General features: G+C 38.9%; 2 protein-coding genes across 3 annotated transcripts; both read left to right on the top strand.

Moving 5' to 3' along the window:
* Positions 1-1,306: 1,306 nt before the first annotated feature.
* On the top strand, positions 1,307-3,587 carry LOC124049987 (adhesion G-protein coupled receptor G4). Its single transcript, XM_046372150.1, has 4 exons — positions 1,307-1,651; positions 2,260-2,518; positions 2,996-3,046; positions 3,391-3,587. Exons 1-4 carry the CDS (start codon positions 1,307-1,309, stop codon positions 3,462-3,464), a joined length of 729 nt encoding a protein of 242 aa, XP_046228106.1. The 3' UTR covers positions 3,465-3,587.
* Positions 3,588-6,553: 2,966 nt separating this feature from the next.
* adgrg2a (adhesion G protein-coupled receptor G2a) lies at positions 6,554-18,190 on the top strand. Of its 2 annotated transcripts, XM_046372064.1 has the most exons (22): positions 6,560-6,669; positions 6,752-6,810; positions 6,902-6,937; positions 7,632-7,699; positions 7,780-7,823; positions 8,181-8,308; positions 8,412-8,520; positions 9,295-11,225; positions 11,550-11,668; positions 11,888-12,024; positions 12,109-12,265; positions 12,520-12,675; positions 12,912-13,034; positions 13,293-13,338; positions 13,420-13,523; positions 13,670-13,794; positions 13,887-14,155; positions 14,348-14,447; positions 15,149-15,435; positions 15,516-15,617; positions 17,015-17,134; positions 17,228-18,190. In XM_046372064.1, the coding sequence occupies exons 5-22, from the start codon at positions 7,816-7,818 to the stop codon at positions 17,302-17,304; spliced, it is 4,098 nt and encodes a 1,365-aa protein (XP_046228020.1). In that variant the 5' UTR covers positions 6,560-6,669; positions 6,752-6,810; positions 6,902-6,937; positions 7,632-7,699; positions 7,780-7,815; the 3' UTR covers positions 17,305-18,190. The 2 variants fall into 2 exon arrangements, with proteins under 2 accessions (XP_046228019.1, XP_046228020.1); XM_046372063.1 differs by having other exon boundaries at positions 6,554-6,669; positions 6,752-6,937.
* The last annotated feature ends 3,882 nt before the right edge of the window (positions 18,191-22,072 follow it).

The raw sequence follows: 22,072 nt of genomic DNA on the forward strand, positions 1-22,072 counted from the left end.
CAAAGCCTCGGATAATATTAGATCGTTTTGGTTTACCTGCTGAAAAGGAGAACTTCTGAGTAATCCTGCCACTGAAACAATGTGATGCTATATTCATGTCTACACCTAGACTGCACGCAAAGTAAGTAAATCATTAAAAAAAAGAGGCCGTCTCAGCTTACAAACAAACGTTTGCAAGTTCAACCAAGTTTGAAATGAAATTCAAATATGTGGGAGAGCCATGAATGAGCGCAGAAGTAGCCTTTAGCTAACACAAGCTATAATGCAAAAGCAACTAGACTGAAAGTAAAAGCAAGGGAAGAAGAGGATGTCTTATTTCTTGTGAGTTTATGACATCTTCTGTTTCCAGGAGGATGTATGGAGTCTGCCTTGAAGGACAGTGGAGATGGACACATCATATCCTCCCAGTCTTCTGGCTTTCGCTGCTGGCAGCCAATCCACTCAAGGGTAGGCCAGTGTAGTCAATTCACATACAAATTCACATACAAAGACAAAAAAAAAAAAACAAAAATACTGATTTCAGGTTTTAGATTTTGCAATCCTTTTTTTCATTTTAGTGAGAGGCTTTTAACTTGTTTTTTTAAACTTTAACTTTTGACAAGGCAAAGAACATGGCTACAGTATATATATACATATATATATATATATATATATATATACGGTATATATATATATATATATACTGTAGCCAACTACAGTATAAAGTATTGCTAGCAGCTCCATGAGGCTGTAGGCTTACTGGGACTTGACGTAAATACTAATTTCAACACACTGTATGCTTTTCTTGTCTGTGTTTTTAATGAATCAAAATGATCGTCATGTACTGTGAAAGGTGTAATTATATTCGAATCCACAGAGAATTATGACTTTTCACTTCACGTTGTTCCTTTGTTGCGCTTTTCAGCTCTGGTTTGTTCTCACCACTCTCAGTTGTATCATTTTCTGCTAAAAAAATCTTTTAAAACCCACTCTCAGCAGCAACAACTGACAGACAATGTTAGAGACTAGCTGGCAAAAATATCTGCTGAAGTATCAGATATTTCACTCAGAAGTTGTTGGTATCCAAAACAGAACTAATAGCTAGAGAGTGAATATTGAACTTAAATTTACCAGGTGGCTATGACTCTAATCTAATCTTTCTGTGCATGTGCTGGATGTGTAAATAGGCAACTGTTTTCTGTTCCATATCACCTTACACTGATATCATGCCATTTTTATGTATTACTATGCTATTCTGTGGAAAACAGGTTTAACTCAACCTCTGAGTGAGTTTCTGCTTCCAGTACACGTCTGTGATGCAGTGAAAATGTTTTCATTAGTTACAGTGCTTGGCTATTTCCTGGGAGACACTAAGGCAGTATTAAATGGCTGTGAGGACCACTGGACTCTGCAGGACACGGCCACCGTGCCTCTGCTCTTTCAGATGACTGTGTGTGTCGACATCCGTGTGGTCGTCCCTGGAGCCTGGGTGGCCTTCTCTTACAGCTCTGTCCACGCACCCAGACCTGAGCTGGGTCTGGAGGGGGATGAGGAGGCACTGTATGGGTGGTTGCTAAGGGTCCGACATCGATTTCCCCTCCATCTGTCCCCAACACGCTGGCACAGGGTGTGTCTGAGGAGGGATGTACTCCGCAACTCCTTCAGCCTGGAGGTATTCATTTGTAGTGTAATACCCAGTGGTAGAGGAAGTATTCAGATCCTTTACTTAAGTAAGTTGTGTGCTGAAAATGTTAAGTAAAAGTACAGAGTAAATAGGAAAGAGTAAGGTAGAGTAAAGTAAAGAGTTACCAACAAGTACTGACTGTAGAAAACTGTCAGCCAGTAAAGTGTTAAATGGATTACTGGACTGTTTTTTATTGATGAGGTAATCTGAAAGTAGAATTTTGCTGTTTTAGTTTGCCAAGGTGGAGTGAGTTTTGATGATTGTATATACTTTTAGTTTTATCTGCATATTTTTAGAAACTCATGATGTATTTTGAATCTTAAAGTTGTTTCCATCAGCTATGATACTGTACACACAAAAAGTGTTGCTGATATCTGTGAAACTGGTCACATGACTATCTGATTGGGAAAGAATCCCTGACAACCAAAGAGTTTAGTGTTTAGAGTGTAATCTTAAAGGTAACGCAGATTATGTTGGTTCGTGTTATCTTATTACCAAAAACTACACCAAAGTTGTAATAAACCAAAGTTATCGTTGAAAGAATGAGAGCAAATTTGATTGACAGAGTGCCCTTGTTTAATGTTTAAATGTTTCAGGTTGATGGGAAAACAATGGCAGAGAGGACAGTCATAGCTCGAGCCATCCCACCCTCCGGCTCCCTCCGGCTGGGCTGCCGTCCCAGAGACCAACCACCAGGAGCTGCTCTCGGAGAAGTGGAGTTGTACCTGTTCCGTATGTGGGCGGATTTGGGTGACCATGGCCTCTGTGAGGACGGCACTGTGATTGGCTGGAATGCTCGGTACTGGGGTCTGACCGGTCCCAAGGCCAGACAGAGGGACCCCAACCTTCCCTGTGGTGAGACAGACATTCATAAGCTCGTCTTTAACTAATTTATCCAAACTGTAGGTGTTTTAATTTGTTCAAGTTGGGATCTGGTGCATGAAAGACTTTATAGCAGAATGCAATGAGAATTCATGATTTATGAATACAAAAGACATAAAGCCCCACTAAATGTAGCAGTGCATGTTTGAAAACTATCATGTAGAAGTCCTGGAGCATGCAACTTATCCTTTAGTTACTCAAATGATTTCTTCAGTCTACTCCAGCAAAAATAAACAGTAACTGACTATTTAAATGTGAAAGCTGTGTTTTTCAAATAATACTTATCAAACTGTTCCTTATAGCTCCCAAAGAGCTGCATGGTTTGAAGCAGTAAGAGTGCATGCTGAGCGGTGGTGTCTCCATCTCTGCCAATCATCTTCGACCGGTAGTTGTGCATGTTCTTAGAGCATCTTAGATGTTGAATGCTGCATGTTTTCATGTGTTTTGTAGACCATAGACGGATGAAGCGTGGGGCTCGCCTTCACAGAAGCATTGCAAATTGTATGTATTTATGTGACTTACACACTTACATGTTGTGTGTATTTTCCTGCATGTATATAGAGAGGGGACAGATTACACGCAAAGAGAACAGTTTCATTGTTCATTCAACAGATGCTGTTTAGTATTTTCTTACCTGGGTTTAGCCATTGGGCTTCTTGGCATCTTAATACATTGTTTAATAAAATATATTACAATTAGGAAGAACAAAACAGTTGGATTGGGTTACCATAAAGCTACTAATATAATGATTTTTGAGTCGGGAAAAGGTTACGCTACTGAGAGAAAGATAACTAGATTTGAACACCCAAGTACACCACACTCTTAATTCACATCTACTGTTTCAGCAAATACTCATGGAGTTGGATGGCGACTGGCAGCCCCACCTGGTAAGAAACTTGCAGACCATAATAACCACTGAAATAATAATTTGAAATATTACACCTACAGTGCTTCATCTTGGTTATTATTTGTCATCCTTCTTGCCTCTTTCTGTTACCAGAGTGCCTCCAGCTACAGCTACCTCAAGGCCTGTCTTAACGACATCGATAATGTCATCTAAATATGCTGGACAAATTTTTTTTATTGTTTTTTTTTCTTATTTCTTATTTTCTTATTGTCTCTTTTTTCTTTTCTTTTTCTTTCTTTTTTTTTGCACAGTAAAAGTGAAAAAGTTAAACCAAAAAGTTTGCCTGTGCACTCAGATGTAAACAACATTCGGTAAAGCTGGCACATTCAGATTTAGTGCATATTTGTGTTGGAGTATAGTAAGAGACTCTGCATGTACTGATGTGAATGAGAAATGATACTGAAACCGAACGAGTTCTAATGTTTTTCATTAACAACTTTCTGATCTATCAGGAGGTCCACTAGTAAACTGCAACATCAGCCATCTCTGTTCCAATGAAAGTAAGGGGATATACACACTTTGTCCAATCAGAATGTTTTATTTAGGCACATTTATGGGCTTACAATTCCCTTTATTCATTTATTTATTTATTTATTTATTACTGTAGATGCTCACTTTTGGATGTCCATAAGTGTGGAGGTCAAAGGGGGGAATAAAACTGAACAAGATGTCCATAACTTGGTGAGAGATTTCTAGTTTTCCTAGTTAAGTATTACAACAAAGCTATGTGTAGAATTTTAAGATTTTTAAGTGCTGTTGTCCTCAAACCCCCTTGGGTTGTCACTGATATTTGTAAGATAAAATCATATAAAAGCTTGTCTTATACTTTATGGTCCCCTAATATTGGTAAACTGTGTATGAAAGGGGTGACATTTTCCATGTGCATGTTAAGTAGATGTAAACATAAACAAACTGAAAGTCAGGCATTTGTCCTGAATCATTGTTTCATCCCAAATATATGGTGACTGATGAGTGATGGAGACAAAAAATTGTCAGTGTTGTAATATTTAAATGGTATGTGTTTACCTCCCATCACCTCCCACACAGTACCAGCATCTGTCTCTGTCTCTCCATCTGTCACCCAGGTGTCAAAAGCGTTTGGTTGCCACGGTTACAACGATGAAGCAACACGTGAAGAAAAAGACTTTATAGACTTCTGTCAGGGTGACAGAAAACTTCAGGTCAGTCTGTCCCAGAAAGGAGCAACATCCTTTCCCTTCACAGCACAGGTGGTGGGTGAGGCTGAGGACGAGGAAGGCTAATATTTGACCAGTTACTTGTTTTAATGGACGTGTTCAGAAAAGCAATTCTGTACACTGAGGAAAAGAATAATTTGCAGCGAAAAATGGAAAATAGTAAAAGTGAGCCGACTAATGTTGTATACCATCCTTAGTTTTATAATTGTTCAACTAAAAGTCTACAAATGCCCATATCAAGACATGGAAGCCAATAATTTAATGATTATACCATTGTATAGCTACAATTTCCAAAATGGTGAATGTGTGCTTGCTTGCTGTTGGTGGGATGTTACTGAAACGATCCGGATTCGATAGACTACTTGAATTTGAAGAAGTTACTGTCATCTTCAAATGCAAAAATCAAAGTCTCAATTAAAAGCTGCAAATTATTAGCTGTGTGTATCTTCAGATTTTTACTTTTAGTCCTCCTATAAGATCTTCTACATGCTTCATTCTGGTTCTGCGTTGTCAAAACATGACTGAGGCAATAATGATGCACACAATAATACCTTAATGCAGACAAGACAAGGACGACACAAGTGCCTTCATTATATTAACTTCACCAGTATGCAGTGTACGGTACACAATAGCCTGTGATAAATTTAAGGAATGCTTAGCCTTCTCTGGCCTTCATTACTGCTTTTGAAAATAAAATGTATCCTATAAGACAGGCAAATCACTGCAGCTTTTCTCTCTCTCTTCTTTGCAGATAGTACAAGTGAACTGCAAGGTAAAGACTAACATAACGTAAGTCAGCAGATATTTTGTGTAACTTCTGCATACACTTCAGATTGCACCTCCTCACGTTGGTGTGAATACTTTTCCAGGAACACGACCTGCGATGTGCTGCTGCAGCTCAGCCCCGCTGTCTCAGAGTGTGAACTGCAGCGTTTTGGAACTTCTGCACTGCAGCAAGCTGGAGATGAACAAATACAAGCGAGAATCACAGGAGGGGTGGAGAGAATCGGTGAGCATGTGCATACCTGTGATAATCCTGCATACGCAAAAACACGCTACCATCTGAAGAGCAAATCAGCACAAGCACGACCACAGATCTAATTAAAGAATTTTACATATAGAAGAAAAAGAAACATTTTGTGCACTTCTCAACTGATCATCCTGCATTTCTAGTGCAACACTAGTGGTGTGGTGGTGTAAAGAAACCTTATAACTGCATGAAAACAAAAACTATTTTAGTTATACTTTATATTTGTGCATTAGAAGAGCTATTGACTTTGAATTTGTAATTTATATCTGAATCATGGGTTGCGCCTTTAGGTCACATACAGCTATAAACCTGTCAACAAGGAAACAAACAGTATTTTGCAAGCATGCAAAGGGCATCCATACTTGGCTTAAATGAGCACATTAATATACAAATACAGATGAATTCTAGCATGCATGCAAAACACCAACAGGAATACGCACGCACAAGCACAAGTATTAAGTATTGAGCTCAAAGGTGTGCTTGTGTGGTTTATGTGTGTGTGTGTGTGTGTGTGTGAGAGAGAGAGAGAGAGAGAGAGAGAGAGAGAAACCTTAACTTCTACTCTAAATGACTTCACTGTCTAAAGAAAAACTGCTCCTCGCAAACATTCTACACTTGTGAGGAAACTCACTAATATAACTCGTTGCCCTGCCCCATGACTCATAACTATACGCTGAAACCATACACATAAACCTAATTATAATTTTAACCAAAATCCACATCTTAAACTTTATACAGCTCTTTGGAGAGATTCAAAAAAACAGGCCAGAATGTCCACACTTTCCAGAATTATCTTCTCTCTCAAAATTTCAGACCCTGAAAATCAAACACATTCCCATCATTAACTTACTTATTTAGATTTTTTCCCCACGTCAGGGTGGGATCTTTGTGAGGATGTGGTGCCCTCCAGTGGCGGATTTGTGAGGTGCACCTCCGCCTCTTCCTTGGATGACGTCTGTCAGGCAAACAACAAACCCTCCAGTCTTACATGGTGAACAATGCTTTTCCATTTCATACTGAGACAATGTCTGCGCATGTGCACACTCTGTATCTTATCAATATTTTTCCAATAGCTTCCTCATAGAGCCCAACTCCAACCCAGCTCCACAACCGAAGACAGAGTCGTGCAGCAGTGAGTGATGAAAAACAGAGACGCTCATTATTATATTCAGCAAAATGAACTGTTGCTTCTGCTGCTGTAACCATGTCTGTCTTTGCCTCAGGGGACTGTGACTGCACTGCTTTCTGTAATTCTACAAGTAAGAAAAGAGACAGAATATTGTCTTATTGTCTTGTTTGTCTGCAAACATTCTCACTGCAATGTCAAGCATAAATTTTCTGCTAAATGTTTTAAGTAAATATATGCTTTGACCTTAATCATTTGACATTTTAGGAAATATGTTTGTTGGCTTTATTTCCAAGAGTTAAATGTGAAGATCAAAACCAGATTCATGTCTGCATGATAAATATTAAGCTATATCAAGCTATTAGCTTAGTTTAGCTCAAAAAAAAAAAAAACAGGGGAAACAGATATTCATAACTCTTGCCAAAGGTAAAAATATCCAACTAACAGCATCTGTAAGCCTCACAAATTAATGTTTTTTTTTCTTATTTTTCACAGCCCTGCCATGAAATAGTTTGACACAACATTATTAACAACCACGAGACATTATTCTTACACCACTGGTTTTATAGAGATTAAACAAATAAATTATAATGTGTTTGTTAGTGAACTTTAGAGGTCCTGTTAGCTGGATTTTTACAATTGGAAAGAGTCAAACAAGCAGTTTTCCTGCTTGTGTTTACTGTCTCCTGGCCTTAGCTTCATATTTGAGCATATTGATCTTCTCATCTAACTCTCCTCTCTCCTAGAAATTGTATAGATGTTTTTCCTACCACTGACATCTGTTTTTTGTTTTTTTGTTGTTGTTTTTTAACTTTTTTTCTCTTCAGGTCAGCTTTTTGCCCTGAAAATCAATATTAGCAGTGCTTCTGTTAACATTACCCTCCTTAAAACATTGGTATGTACAGCACAGTATGAATGAACTATACTTTCTATTGTATAAGTACTGTGTACTGACTTTCCAACGTTATTTGACAGCTGTCACAAGTTAGTGTTGTCAACACATGTGACGCAATGCCAGGGTAAGTCTTTATCCACTTTGAATTACTTATAGTTCATCTATGTTTTTGCTTGTTTTAGCTGTAATGAGAGTATCAAAAAAGTACCATGAATGCAAAATAAAATCATATGTTGGAAGTTACTGAAAGTTTACCTAAATGCTGAATATGAAAGGTTTTTGATGGTAGTTTACACATGGGGACAATTCTTTGTTTCAGGTCAGTATGCCTAGATTTAGAGATTTCAGAGATTTGAAGAAAATCATAACATTTTTATAGGGGAATATTCCAGGAATGCACTTTTGATGATAATGAATTTGATAATAAATGCCAGCATCAGAGGGTGGAGTTTTTTGTAACTCCTTTGCTGCTGGTCTTTAGGTTGTACAGCTGCATGGTGATACTAGAGATGTCTGGACCTGTCGATAGTTGTTCCCTGAATAAACTCCTGCAACAACTCATTGACAGCAGTGCTGGCATAACAAACATATGGCGACTTGCACGCATGGGTTAGTATGCAGGTTAATGTTTTTTTCCAGTTATGAAACCTCCATTCCATTCCTAAATCATGCATTATGTAAATGTATCATTGACGGTGCTCTGTGTCTGCAGTGGTTTGTGGTCCTCCTGGTTTGCCTGTCCGTTACTTTAACCTGACCTGGGTTGCCAAAGGCCTGGTGATGTCTGATGTGTGTCAACCTAAACCCACTCTGTTTGAATGGTAAATGTATAAAACATTTCTATGGTGGCAGCTTTAAAAAAATAAAATAATGAACTTTTACTTTGGCTTACAGTCATGCATGTTGTTTGTCCAGAGTTGTGTTTGCAGAAAGTTGTAACAAAGTTGTTAGACCCATTAGATCCATACATATTGAACACATTGACTTACTGTATTAACTGTACATTGACTGGGAAAATGATTTTTTTTTATTGTTTACTGACTAATGAATTAAACTGTTCTGTCCTATGGATGACTACAGGGAAACAAAACTTTGGTTGTCTTTCTTCTCAAGTTGGATGTGACTATTGATATCAAAAATAAAATTAATGCCTGTGGACATGTAGCTTAGCTTAGCTTGCTGCAAGGCTTGGAAACAGTTGAAAATATCATTTTTGCACTTTGGTTTTTAGTATGGAGTGAACAAGATATGGCATGTTATTAGCAAGTTTTAGAGGTGTTTAATTGTTATCTTCATTTTTGTGCTATTTTAATCCAACTAGCTGTTAGTAGCAGACAGACATGAGAGTGAGAGAGCAAGAAAGTCTATTTCCTAGAATGTCTGACTATTCCTCTCTGAAGGAAAAAAGAAGTGTATCAAATTTTCTTTTACATGGTGGAATTAGTTGAAAGTCATTTTTGGGCTTAATATTGTATATCACAGATAATATTTTATAATATTAATAATCCTTCCATTGCTCCCATTGCAAGGCAAAAGATGAACATCAATACAGTATTTCACATAATATGAGTTATATTTTTTGTGTTTTCTTTTAGTGGGAAAAAAGAGATGCTTGCTGTTCTTCTGACTGATAACTGCCCTCCCACTTCCCCTCAAAGCACGACGCAGACCAAGACCAACGTCACTGCATCTCCCGAAAACTCGTCTACAAAGCTACAAAACACAACCCCAGCACACCAAAACACACCAGAATTATCCTCTGTCAACTCAACACAACAAACTACTACAGCTGCTCTTATTGATTCAACATCTAACACAGCTACACTGTCTCCCAATTATACAACAGTGTACAATGTAACAACAGTGGACAACAAAAAGTATAGTACTATTACAACGAGTAACACAACAATTAACACGTTCACACCGTCTCCCAAACACACAGCAGAAGACAAAATAACCACAGTAACACCTCCACCCAATGGCACAACACAGTATAGTGTAACAACAGCCAGCAGCCACGGAAAACAACACAACAGTACAATTACAGCAACCAACACAACATTTAGCACTTTTACACCATCTCTGAATCACACAGTGGTGAACAATGTAACTACAGTTACATCTGGCCCTGACAGAGCAGAGTACAGTGTAAAATCATTTACAACTGCTCCCAATCACACCAATCCGAACAGCGTAAGTACAGCCACCAATAATCACACAACAGCCTTTAACAATTATACATCACATTATAATTTAACTACAGTTACACCCTCTTCCAATGATGCGACAGATTACAATGTAACAACAGTCAAGATATTTACAACTTCTCCCAATCGCACCATGGCGAACAGGGTAACTACAGCCACCGACACTTATGCAACAGCCTCAAACAATTACACAGAAGAGTACAACAAAAGTACAGTGGGCAGCAACAGGAACCTACACAACAGTACAATTAACACAACAATAAAAACATTTACACAATCTCCTAATCACACAGTAGTGGACAATGTAACTATAACTGCTATTAATTACACAACAGCCTCAAACAGTGACACCACAGAGTACAATGCAACAGCAGTCGAAGCGCTTACAATTTCCTCCAATCACACAATAGTGTACAACGTAACTGCAGCTAGCAAGAATTACACAACGGCCTTAAACAATGACACCGCAGAGTACAGCATAACTACAGCAGACAACAACAGGAAGCACCACAACAGTTCTGTCACAACTAATATGACTGTAAGCACGGCAGTGTACAGTGTAGCTACAACAACTAACAATTACACAACAGCCTCAGACAATGACACAACAGTGCACACCGTCACTACATCTTTCAACAACGATAATTTACACAATAGTACGATTAATGCAACAACAAGCACATTTACCTCTTCTTCTACCTCTAATTACACTGTGGTGCACACTGTAACTACAGTCTCTGACAATTACACAGCAGCCGAGAGCATTACCACCATTACTGGCTCTCAAAACAAAACTGCCACACACAGTGTAACCACTTCACCCATCACGGAAACACAGAAGAACTCAACTACTCCTTATACAACAGTATCCACAAAAAACTCAACTGTGGACAAGATGACACCTGTTGTCAAGGACACAGCCAAACCCACTGCAGCTCCACTGAACAACCAGACTGGGAATCCCACCACAGAGGGAGTGACTCACAACATTACAGCAGATAACAAAAATGATTCCAACTCCACCGTAACTGCCACTGGCATTAGTCCCATTATAAACAGCAATGAAACTGCAGGAATTAGCTTAAACCTGAGCTCAATTGCAAGCAGTTTAACCCCTGACTTCATCCCGACAACCAAAGGACCAGGAGTCAATTTAACAACTACATTCCCTAATCATTCTGCTGAATATATAGCTGTAACTTCAACCACGAATGGCCCACTTTCAGTCCAGATTAACACCACTACAGCGGAGGTTTCTTTGACCTCTACAGTGACTCTTCAAGCCACCACTCTTGCCAGCACAAGCACAGTAAAATTTGGTATGTACAACTGATAATTTAGCAGCCGCTCATAAAACATTTCAGTATCTTGTATCAAACTGGCTAGAATAGCTCGCTTGTTACCAATGGACCCAGCATCGTTACAATAAATTTATTACTTGAGTTGAACCTTAATCCACATGGATTGAAAGCTTTTCTGTGTAGCAGCTTCAATGGAAGATCTTACAGGAGGAATTCCGGATAAAAGCCTAGTACTAGTAGACTTAATTCTTTGCTATATTGATTCACTTTACCAATACACTGACCACCATTCATGAATAATTGATTCATATGACTTAACAACTTGCTGTACTCCTTATAAAGGAATTGGCACAACATCCACAAGCACAGCGGAAACTACTAAAACTCAAGAGGTCCAGGAAGAACAAGCAAACGAGCTGCTGGATCAAACACTGGATGCTTCTCAGCTCAACTTTTCTCAGGTGAAGTGACGGGTCTACTGGAGTATGCACTATTAGTATTAATACTGATAACAACCCTTTGGATATGTTGCTGTCTGTAGCAACATATCTCTATCTCTAATATTTGTTTTTCTCAAATGGAAATAAACAATGAATGACAATTGTCATTTGTTTTGAATGACAGATCTGCCATGTTGATAGTAAACCTTAATAACTTATATAATTTGATGGATGCTTTAGGTGGCACAGTTGGCAGGACAGTTGGAAAAGCTTCTGGATGGACCCACTGTCTCTCAGGCAGTGGGACAAAAGGCCATCAACATAATCAGCAACCTGATGGAGGGTGACTCGCTGGCCCTCTCTGCATCTGCTAACAGGTACAACTCACATGACGCTAACCTACACAGACACACATATTTCTATACATTTGATGTGTCTGAAGTTTCATTTCCTGTTGACAGGCTCATTCGAGTGGTAGATGATCTGGGTTTGAAGCTGATTGTTGTTGGTGACAGCGAGATTGTTTCTTCAAATTCACTGGTTCTGGCAGTGAGGACAGTCAATGGGACCAACTTTCCAACAATGTCTGTTGACATTTTCAACACTGATAATGTTCAGGTATCAGATTTGACATAAGGACCTTCATGCAAGGATGAACTGATGAGATACAAATTTGCATATCATAAAAATCTGGACTACTGTCCTTGGCAGAGGTCTGTTACAGTCTCTGACTAGCCTTGCATGAGGCCCCATGTCTTCAAATCCGTGTAAACTGGCAAAAGGTAATGCCTGGCCTTGGATAAGGCAACACAGCTGAAAGCAGGAAGTGCCAAACTATTAACCGTTAAATTAACCACTTTTTGTGTGTCCAGCTCCATGCCCTCAGCAGATCCAGATCTAAGAGGTCAGGATCAGCTCTGGGGTCTGTATTCTTGCCCTCCTCTCTCACTATGGGTCTCAGTCCTGAGCAGCTGCAACAAGCCACCAGGGTCCAGTTCACCTTCTATAGCAAATCTACCCTCTTTCAGGTACTATCTCCTTGTCACATCTATAATTTCATGTCATTTTTTTTTCTAAGTAGTATTTACCTTTAATGGTTATTTATTTATTATAATGGTTTAATGGAAAAGGACAGCTGTAATCTGTTTGGAAAAGGATTATATAATTAAATGTTATTCACATCAGATAGCAGTTATTGTGATGAAATGCAAACTCTGTGTTAACTTCCTTCAAAAAAGATTCCATCCATCTCCTTTTTTTGTAGGATTCTGCTTTAAATAACCAAACACTTGTCAGTCCAGTCCTTGGCTCCAGTGTGACCAATCTATCAATAAGCAACCTGTCTGAGAACATTCAATTCACCATCCGAAACATCAACCCCGTACATGTAGGTGTACACTGCATAAAAAATTACACATGCATGACTCAAAGGTCACAAGTAACTGCCAGCATTTCAATGGTCAGAAATAAAGGTAGTTTAGTATTTTGATACAAAGCACTTTCTGCCCCTGATGATTACATTTTCCTGGTAGCATTATATCATTTACTATTCAGTTCTTATGACCTCCACAATTTATTAATTCATATCAACTGCCGTGTATTACAAATAAGCTCAGATATGTAATTTTTGTCTCTTTGTTTGCAGACAAACTACACAACCTCCTGTGTATTTTGGGATTTCACTCTGAATGGTGGGTGCATTAATGCCAAATTGAATGAGTTAAGAGTCAGTTTGCCACACGCATTAGCATACCTGTGTTTCTCCTGTTCAGGTGGTGGAGGAGGCTGGAGCTCTGCTGGCTGCTTTCTCGTCAACGCTACACTGGAAGGCACCACCTGCAGCTGCAACCATCTCACATCCTTTGCAGTACTGCTGGTTTGTGTGCATGTTTGTTTGTACATAAGATAAGATAGTTCTTTATTAGTTCCGTAGTGGGGAAATTCACATGGCACATACTGACAATAATGTATAATAATACAGTGTGTGTTTGGGTGTTTGTGTGTACCCCATCCGGAATACAGGATTTGTCCAGAGAGGGAATAACTGACCGTCAGGATGCGCAAATTCTCACTTTCATCACCTACATCGGCTGTGGAATCTCTGCTGTTTTTCTCACTGTCACCTTACTGACTTATCTTTCATTTGAGTAAGAGTCTTTACAAAGCTGAGATTACTTAAATCTGAGTTTCACTTAAAAAGCTTCTAATTGATAATAATTTCATAATAATTTCTATGCAGAAAACTGCGCCGCGATATTCCAGCCAAGATCCTGGTTCAGCTCTGCGTGTCCCTCCTCCTCCTCAACCTGGTCTTCCTGCTGGACGGTTGGCTGGCGCTCTATCCAGCGATCGGACTGTGTATCAGCACTGCCTTCTTCCTGCACTACTTCCTGCTGACATCATTTACCTGGGCGGGGCTTGAGGCCTTGCACATGTACCTGAGTGTGGTCCAGGTGTTCACGCCTTACCTCAGCAGATACATGCTCAAGTTCTCACTGATAGGCTGGGGTGAGTAACAGTGATCTCCAAAGTATTAAAATGGTTAACTTTGAGTTTAGCAATAATATATTTCTTTTGAAGCATTTTGCCAAGCAATGCCTTACAAATCTATATGTTCTACAAATGTTTAAATTGCTATTTTATGTCCCTATGGCCATACCATGATAGGTAGATAATGTTTAAACATCCTGGTATTTGCAGGCATTCCTCTTGTTGTGGTGATAGTTGTCATATCAGTGGACAAAGACAATTATGGCCTGGTCACATATGGAAAATACAAAGATGGCACCTCAGATGACTTGTAAGTTATGCTTAAATCCTATTAACCTTTTGTAAACACAGATTCAATCTCGAGAGATGTGTGTTTTTTTTCTGAACTGTTTAGTAAGCAGTACAAGACTTTTCCTGTAGTCTGAATATTTTAAAGTTTCATTCAAATTATGTTACAGATTTCTTTGACTTTAAAACTGTTGGAAACATCTGGGATCATTAAAGTACATAACTCAACAATATATATCACAAAGGTCTCGTCGTTAACATATTAATCTTCAAGAAGAAACTGAATAAAACTGTCATCATAAAATTATGATTTTCTAAATGTTTTCCTCCTGTGAATAGTAAACAATAACTGTTTTGCAGAAATATTGAAATACTGAACAACTTAAGAATAAATCAGAAGCCCTTCCTCATTATTCCTTACACTCATTTTTCCTGACAGTACATTTCACCACTGGAGGACGTTAATGTACCTTGTTTATGGTGCTCAAACATCCAAACATATTTGTGATGCTATCTGCAGTGATGAAATGGTTTTGCTCTCACTAAATTAGTTTGCAGAGACCCTCCTCAATCAGACATTTGGACTTTTCAATAATTCAATGTAGAATGATGCCAGTCCGTTTATCTGTCATGGCCCTTGTAATGTATATGTTGGCCTCTGGCATGGCTTTGTGGAATCCCTAAATGGAGCAGAAACAATTCTGTCTTTATGTTCTGCCTTAGCTGTTGGCTGCGTAATGACATCGCCTTCTATGTGGGCGTGGTGGCTTACTACATCCTGGTCTTTGCTCTGTGTCTGCTGGTCTTCATCATGGTTATGGTTCAGCTGGCCCGGATCAAGAAGCAGAACCCCCAGAACCAGTCACCTAACAGGGGAGTGTTGACAGACCTGCGCAGCATCGCTGGACTCATCATCCTGCTCGGCCTCACCTGGGGGTTCGCCCTGTTCGCCTGGGGACCCCTCACCTTACCGTTTATTTACCTTTTCTCTATATTCAATACTTTGCAAGGTGAGATTTGTATAAATATACTCCTCTCTACTTTACAAATACATATGCCAACTTCTCACTATTTTATTTGTCCTTTATAGGTTTCCTTGTCTTTGTTTTCCACTGTGCTGTGAAGGAGAATGTTCGCAGGCAGTGGAGAACTCACCTTTGCTGCGGGAGACTGCGACTGGCTGAAAACTCAGGTGGGCATCTAAATGTGTTCTTATACATCTGATGATGTGATCTGACAATTTCTTGCAGGGGTTTACAAACTAATACTACATGACATCATGGCTTGGACTTTCAGTTTTGTCATTTCCTGTTTTATTTTGTAGTTAATGCCTCTTGTGTCTTGTTTACCTTTACATTTCCTGACGTTTCCCGCCAGTTTTGATTGTCTGCCCCACCCTGATGGTTTTCACCTGTGTCTAGTTCCCTTAGCATATATAAGTTGTGCTGTGGCTTCCTTTGGTGTCAGTTTGCCTGTGTTTTTTGTCTTTTCCTGTCTCGCTTTCCTTCTTTCTTTATTTCCTTGTGCATCTGCTTATGCTGCTGTTTTTTTTCCCCTGGGTTTCTGTTGTTGATTTGGGTTATTCTTTCCTTTGAATGTTTTATACCTGGATTTCCAGCTGCTTTGAGTTTTCTTATTTCTCTTACCATTTAGTAAATTTACTGAAGTCTCCTTTGTTCTTTCCTTTTTCTCCTTGTCTGCATTTTGGGCCCTCTATTTTGAAACAAAATTGAAACATGAGGTGAAAGGTACAAGCACATGCTGCTATTCAAAATACATGGACAGCTTAGTTATTGTAGTCTGGCCAATTGATTTGGCCACTTTTTAGCACAGTCAGCAGTTGGAGAAAGTACAGGGGCTGTGAGACACAGCACATGGAGCCAATTAAGGTACTTTAAAATGGTTAAAGCCTCCTTCTCGAGTCAGTTCTGGACACACTACATTTTCTGATGATATCATTATTCTGATGTCCATTGTGAATAAATTTTAGCAACCAGAGAAAGAACATTCTTTACTACACTTGGCTGAGAGTCCTCATCTTTTCATTTTTCTTCAGTACCAAAGTAATTAATGGCTACACTAATATCTAATTCTTTATTTATGCTTTTAATGGTCTCAGTTTGCTGAAAAATGTAAGCTTATATAAGCTAAAATATACAAGCAACAACATAACTCACTGAATCCACGGTGATATCCACGTTGCGTATAGCTGGGCGTAGGTTTCGTTTCAAAATTACGAGGGAACACATTCAACAGGGATCCTCCCCTGGGAATTTTGAGCCTCAAACACTTCATTTTCTGCACTGATGTAACAATTTGTGCCATTTTCACATCAATATATTGTAGAATTGTCTTTTTATGTAAAGGAAAATTAAAATGTGATGGGATATAAAATTATACATATATATAAAAAGTTCATCAAAATAGAAATCTTACGAAATCTACACCCCTGCATGAATTTAGAGTATGATCATCTAACTAATGTAAGTTAGAAACAGAAAAATAACATGAGTGAAAAATTAATAATACTACATTACAAGTCACAATTTTAAAATAGCCAATGAGCTGGTCATATACCCTTGTCAACAGAATGGAGTCGGACGGCAACCCAGAATAACAGGATTATGTCGGTTGGTCCCACAACCACATCAGCAACCCACTTGACTTCTCGAAGCTGCTCCGTCATCAGCGATGGCACCAGTAGCAGTGGTACGTTCACAGGTCGTAGTTTACAATACCTCACCTGCATTTTTAAGACATTTTTATATTATATACAATGACATTATGGCCGTGTTTGTCCAGACTCCGTGTTTGTGGACAGCGGGATATCTGATGGCTTCAGCGCAGACGTTGTCCTCAACGAGATTCACAGACAGTAAGGCGAGGTGACTACAATAATTATCTGTTCTGAGAGAGCCAACTGGAGTGGTCGGAGATTAGTGATCTCCTGCAGGTTGAGCAACGAGCAGATGTTCACTTAAAACCCTCAGCGATGAAGGCTTTAAAGGTGGAATGAAGGACAGAAGATGGCAGAGGAGAAGAGAGACTGAAGTACTTTTTAGCAAGGACAATTATGATTATTGTATGAATGCAACAAGTGTGACTTGAAACATTTTCTGTGTTGATGGGAGAAAATGGGAATATGTGTACAGCAGGTGTGGTTCTGACTGAACAAATCAAAATATTTCACTGGCTTTCATAAACATTAAATATGATGATTAAAGTTATCACATGTTACTGATGACATTTAATTAGTAGCCTAGAACAGACACTGCCAACATTATATAGATTATTAAGCTGTTTTTTCACATTTTAGCATATTTCTTTGATATTTCCTGTATGTTTGCAATGCCCCACTGAACATTACTTCTATATTTTCTGTGCTGAGTCAATCCAGGAGTTTACACCCCTCATTTAAGGGGTGTAAAACAGGCTTTCTGGGAGACAAAGTGGATTGAAGGAAAAGTGCCAATAATCAACTGCTCAATCTTAAAACAAAAACCTGGCATTAATTCTTTACAAATTGATCTATCTCAAGAGTGTTTGAGTGTCCACTCCTCCTTGTAATGTGAGCTTTTACTTTATTTTGCTGCTGTTCTACAGACTCAGAGTCTTTAGATTGCTAATAAACTGCACAGTGGATCTAAGTGTAAAAGAAGTGAAATAAGGTCATGCAGCATACCGGAGCATGTATGGAGACAAATGGTCCTAAATGTCCTTGTGCAAGAACATGTGCATGAAAGAAGAGGGGACAATAAAGCTTCAACTCATTACCTGTCCATTTGTCTTTTTTGAGTCAGAGAGTTTCACATCTACATGACAGCTTTACATCTTTAATCAAACCTGTTCAATGGAAAAACCCGCCAATTACAATCTCAGCAGACTCACAGTGTTGTGTCACCTTCAGCAGAGCGTCTCTCGCCCAGACAGCGCAGGTTCAATCACAGCCTGTGAAGGTCGGCCGCAGAGGTTGGCAGCAGTTGGCTGTTAAAAGTTTTACATGAGTCAGAATCTCAGAATAGCGTGACCTTTAGCATGAACCAAATGCGAGTGCACGCAGTGTGAATAATGTCAGAGATGCAGATGTTACAGTCATGAGCACAAATCGCATGAATTCATTTTAATCCTGATTCCAACGCCGATGAGAAAGTTCTGAAACAGTCTGAATATTTCTCTACAAAATAAGCTGCACCTGGACACTGGGCCTTCCTTAACGGCTTCAAAATATACTCACCACTTCATTATCAGCTTGATTCTAAATAAGCTTTCCTACATTTGTCAGAATTGCATATAAATGTGTTTTTGAACTGATGACATGTTTTAAGAGTTTGAGCATCTCAGACACCAGCGCATTTTACACAGCGCCATTCCATAATCCCCCGAGGTCCAACACACAGGCCTAACTCACATGACACACACAAGTACTGTTATGTCACTGTGCACAATGATATACCTTAAAATTTCTGTGTCAGATTTATTAATGCATAGCCAAGATGTTAAACGTTTTGGTTGATAGAATTTTATTACTGGGTGTGGTTAGCTCTTGCACTGTTTCACCTCATTAAATCATCTGAACTGATTAGAGTTGAATTTAAGTCAGTTTTAAAGGACCTGGAAACAGCTCTCTTTGTCACTTTACTTACTTTAAATATGTATTGTTTTTACTTTTCCATAACATGAGGCAGTTGTCCTAGTCTGTTTATGTTGTCAGAATTTATTGCTCTAACAATGATTTTGTCAGGTTTGCGTAGAGAAAGACTTTTACCCAGGAAATAAACCAACATTACATGCATCTAATACAGCTTGTCTTGTGTAATGACACAAATAACAGTAGGATAGTAAGCTCAAACATCTGCCACCAGATGTCAGCATAAGTCTGCACCTTTTCTTATTCCATTACAGCTACTCTTGCTCAGGCACGGTCTGAAGACTAAATCTTGTTTTTGTAGCCACTGACAAGCTCTTCTGCATCAAACCTATTATAGGTTATTGGAAAGGGGAGATGCGGAAATAGGATTTCTATAACAAGAAGAACATCTTCTTTCAATCCCGTTTCTCTAAATTTTGCCACCTCACCAAGAAGAGGCAACTGGAACAATCCGAATACTATTCAAAACAAGTTGTTGGGAATACAGGCCCATATATGCACATGAATTAGCTGTTGTGATCCTGTCAGTTTTCACTATCACAGGTTCTTGAGAAGCAGCATGGATGGAGTAAATGCATCTGTCTGGTTCACTTGACTAATTCGCTGCCAGATTTTACTAATGAATCACACATCAGTCAAGGGGGAAGCTTTTTTTTTCTTGTCTGGAGTTTTAATTAAATTTGAAGGTTAACTTTTAGTGCAGCTGTGCAAAATGTGCCCTACATGCTTTTACAACCTCACTAATGATGGAAGTGTGGGGAAGAGTGAAGAAACACACAGATGCATCAAAATCGATGAACATTTCATTTCTAAATGGACATTTTATGACTAAACTCGTTGCCTGGGAAACGTACATAAATAAATCCCTCTCCTAAAGTTAATTAACAAAGGAATGACCCAGCTCACTGTGCGGTGACACAGACATTTGTGCTCTATCCTCTATTATCGTAGGCCATCAATATTTAATCCAGGTCAAAAGAAAGGTCTGCCTCTCCCTCGGGGTTGCTTCTGCAGTTTAACACCTAACTGGCATTTTCATGCAAGCCACACCAGCAACCTTTCATTTTATTTGAAGAAAACGTGTATGAAAGCTTAACCAGATTTGACATATTTGAGGGATCTGATGTTTTTCCCTCACACACTTGATGTGGTTTTAAAAGTTTGAGAGCGCAGACAACCAGCTTGTAGTTACAGTTTTCAAGTGTATTGAGTGCTGACACTTCAGCAGCTGTTTGCTGTTGAGATCTGGCTTCTTCTACAGAGTCAGTCCTCACAAAAGGAGCTCTCTGTGTCACATCCTTTCATGTTCAGTGTCCCAAAGCAAAGGTTTGAGCCGAGCTCCCGTGATACAGTAGGAAGTAAAAACAACCTTGCACGTTGTTTGCCTTGCACTTAAAGAAGTGTACTGTGGGGCAGAATGTAACTTGAGGTGTCAGAAAGACTTCCATCACCTCTGATTTCAGCACTTCACCTGTTACAGCTTTTAGATGAACTCACTTTACTGACTCTGAGATGCTGCAACCTGCAGCCCTCAGATTGCAAAACATCACAGAGAGATATTACATTTATTTATTTCAAAATAAATACTGATATTACTGCTAGTCTGCCCTCATTAGAAAATATCTCCCTGTTTGACCTCTGTTTTTTGGGGGTTTTTTTTAGGTCTGGTAAGCTCGCTTGTGTCTAACACCACTCCATTCACTTAAGATCTACACAGTGTTTTTATTGATTCATTATGATTATTGTATATAAAACGAATGCACTTGAAATATGATGAATTGCAATATATCTAGCTAAATAAAAGATATATAAGATGTTATAGAAGTCAAGAAGTCATACCGAGAAGGATAATAGCACTATTATCAGTCACAACACAAACAGTTTGTCAGCAGGAGACTTTAAAATAAGAAATATATTTAATTTAACACTTTATATTAAATAAGACTCAGCTTTACTGTTATTCCAGTACCTTCCCCAAACTGTTGCCACAAAGTTGGACACATAGCATTGTCCAAAATGTCTTGGTATGCCAAAGCATTAGGATTTCCCTTCACTTCACAAGGGACCAAACCCATCCAATGAAAAACAGCTCCATGCCACATCTTAATAAAATAATAAACAATATTTTTGTCCATATAGTGCTTTAACTGATGATCTCAGTAAATATCACACATATATTACTATATGATTACTATATGATAATACACTTCTTCGTTATTGAAAGCTCAGAAGACCTTAGAGGATAGTGAGAGTGAGGAATGATGAGTGACGCTGTGGTGATGTTCGATAAAGATCAAAAGTGCTTTCAAAGTGGGGCTGTTTTTATGTGCATCTTCAGTGGATGACTTATTATTACAGACGTGGGGGCAGTATAATGAAGGGACTGTGGCTGAATTAGTGGCTGCATATGGTTGTGTGGCAATGGAGGGCACTAAAACACAAGGAATCTGAGCTCAGGGCAAGGCAGCTTTCTTTCCTGTATGTGTCAGGTTTTAGTGGGTGTGTATGTACGTGTATGCATGAGTGTGTTCATAAATCATTTTTATTTCTTATCAGTTTTCTAAACATGATAAGGCCTGAGGTACATGCTGATACTGCAATCAGCACTGTTCCATCTCTACTAGTTTTTAATATAAAAGCTGTAATGTGGAGTCTAGGCTGCATGAATAGTAGCATTTTTTATTTGGGACCTAACAGAACGGTGAATAATGTGTGCCATCTTCAGCATCAGCAGAAATAACAGCCTCTCCTGGGGACTTCAGATCAATGTGGCAAACCTCTCAATCAGTGCTGATTGAAGGAAGTCACGAACTCAGCAGGATCTTCCATTTTTTTCTTGCCAAATTGGGCATTTAAAGTCGTGCTTATGAGCTTATTGCCATCACCTCACAGGGCCTTTAAATTCATCTACGATGGGAATGTTCAGATGTGTTGGGTTGAATTTAGGGTTTGCTTAGTTTCACACAACTCACTGACAAGAAAATGAGAGCTTGTTAACG

The sequence above is a fragment of the Scatophagus argus genome, chromosome 18 (genome assembly GCF_020382885.2).
Source record: "Scatophagus argus isolate fScaArg1 chromosome 18, fScaArg1.pri, whole genome shotgun sequence".
Classification (NCBI taxonomy): Eukaryota; Metazoa; Chordata; class Actinopteri; family Scatophagidae; genus Scatophagus; species Scatophagus argus.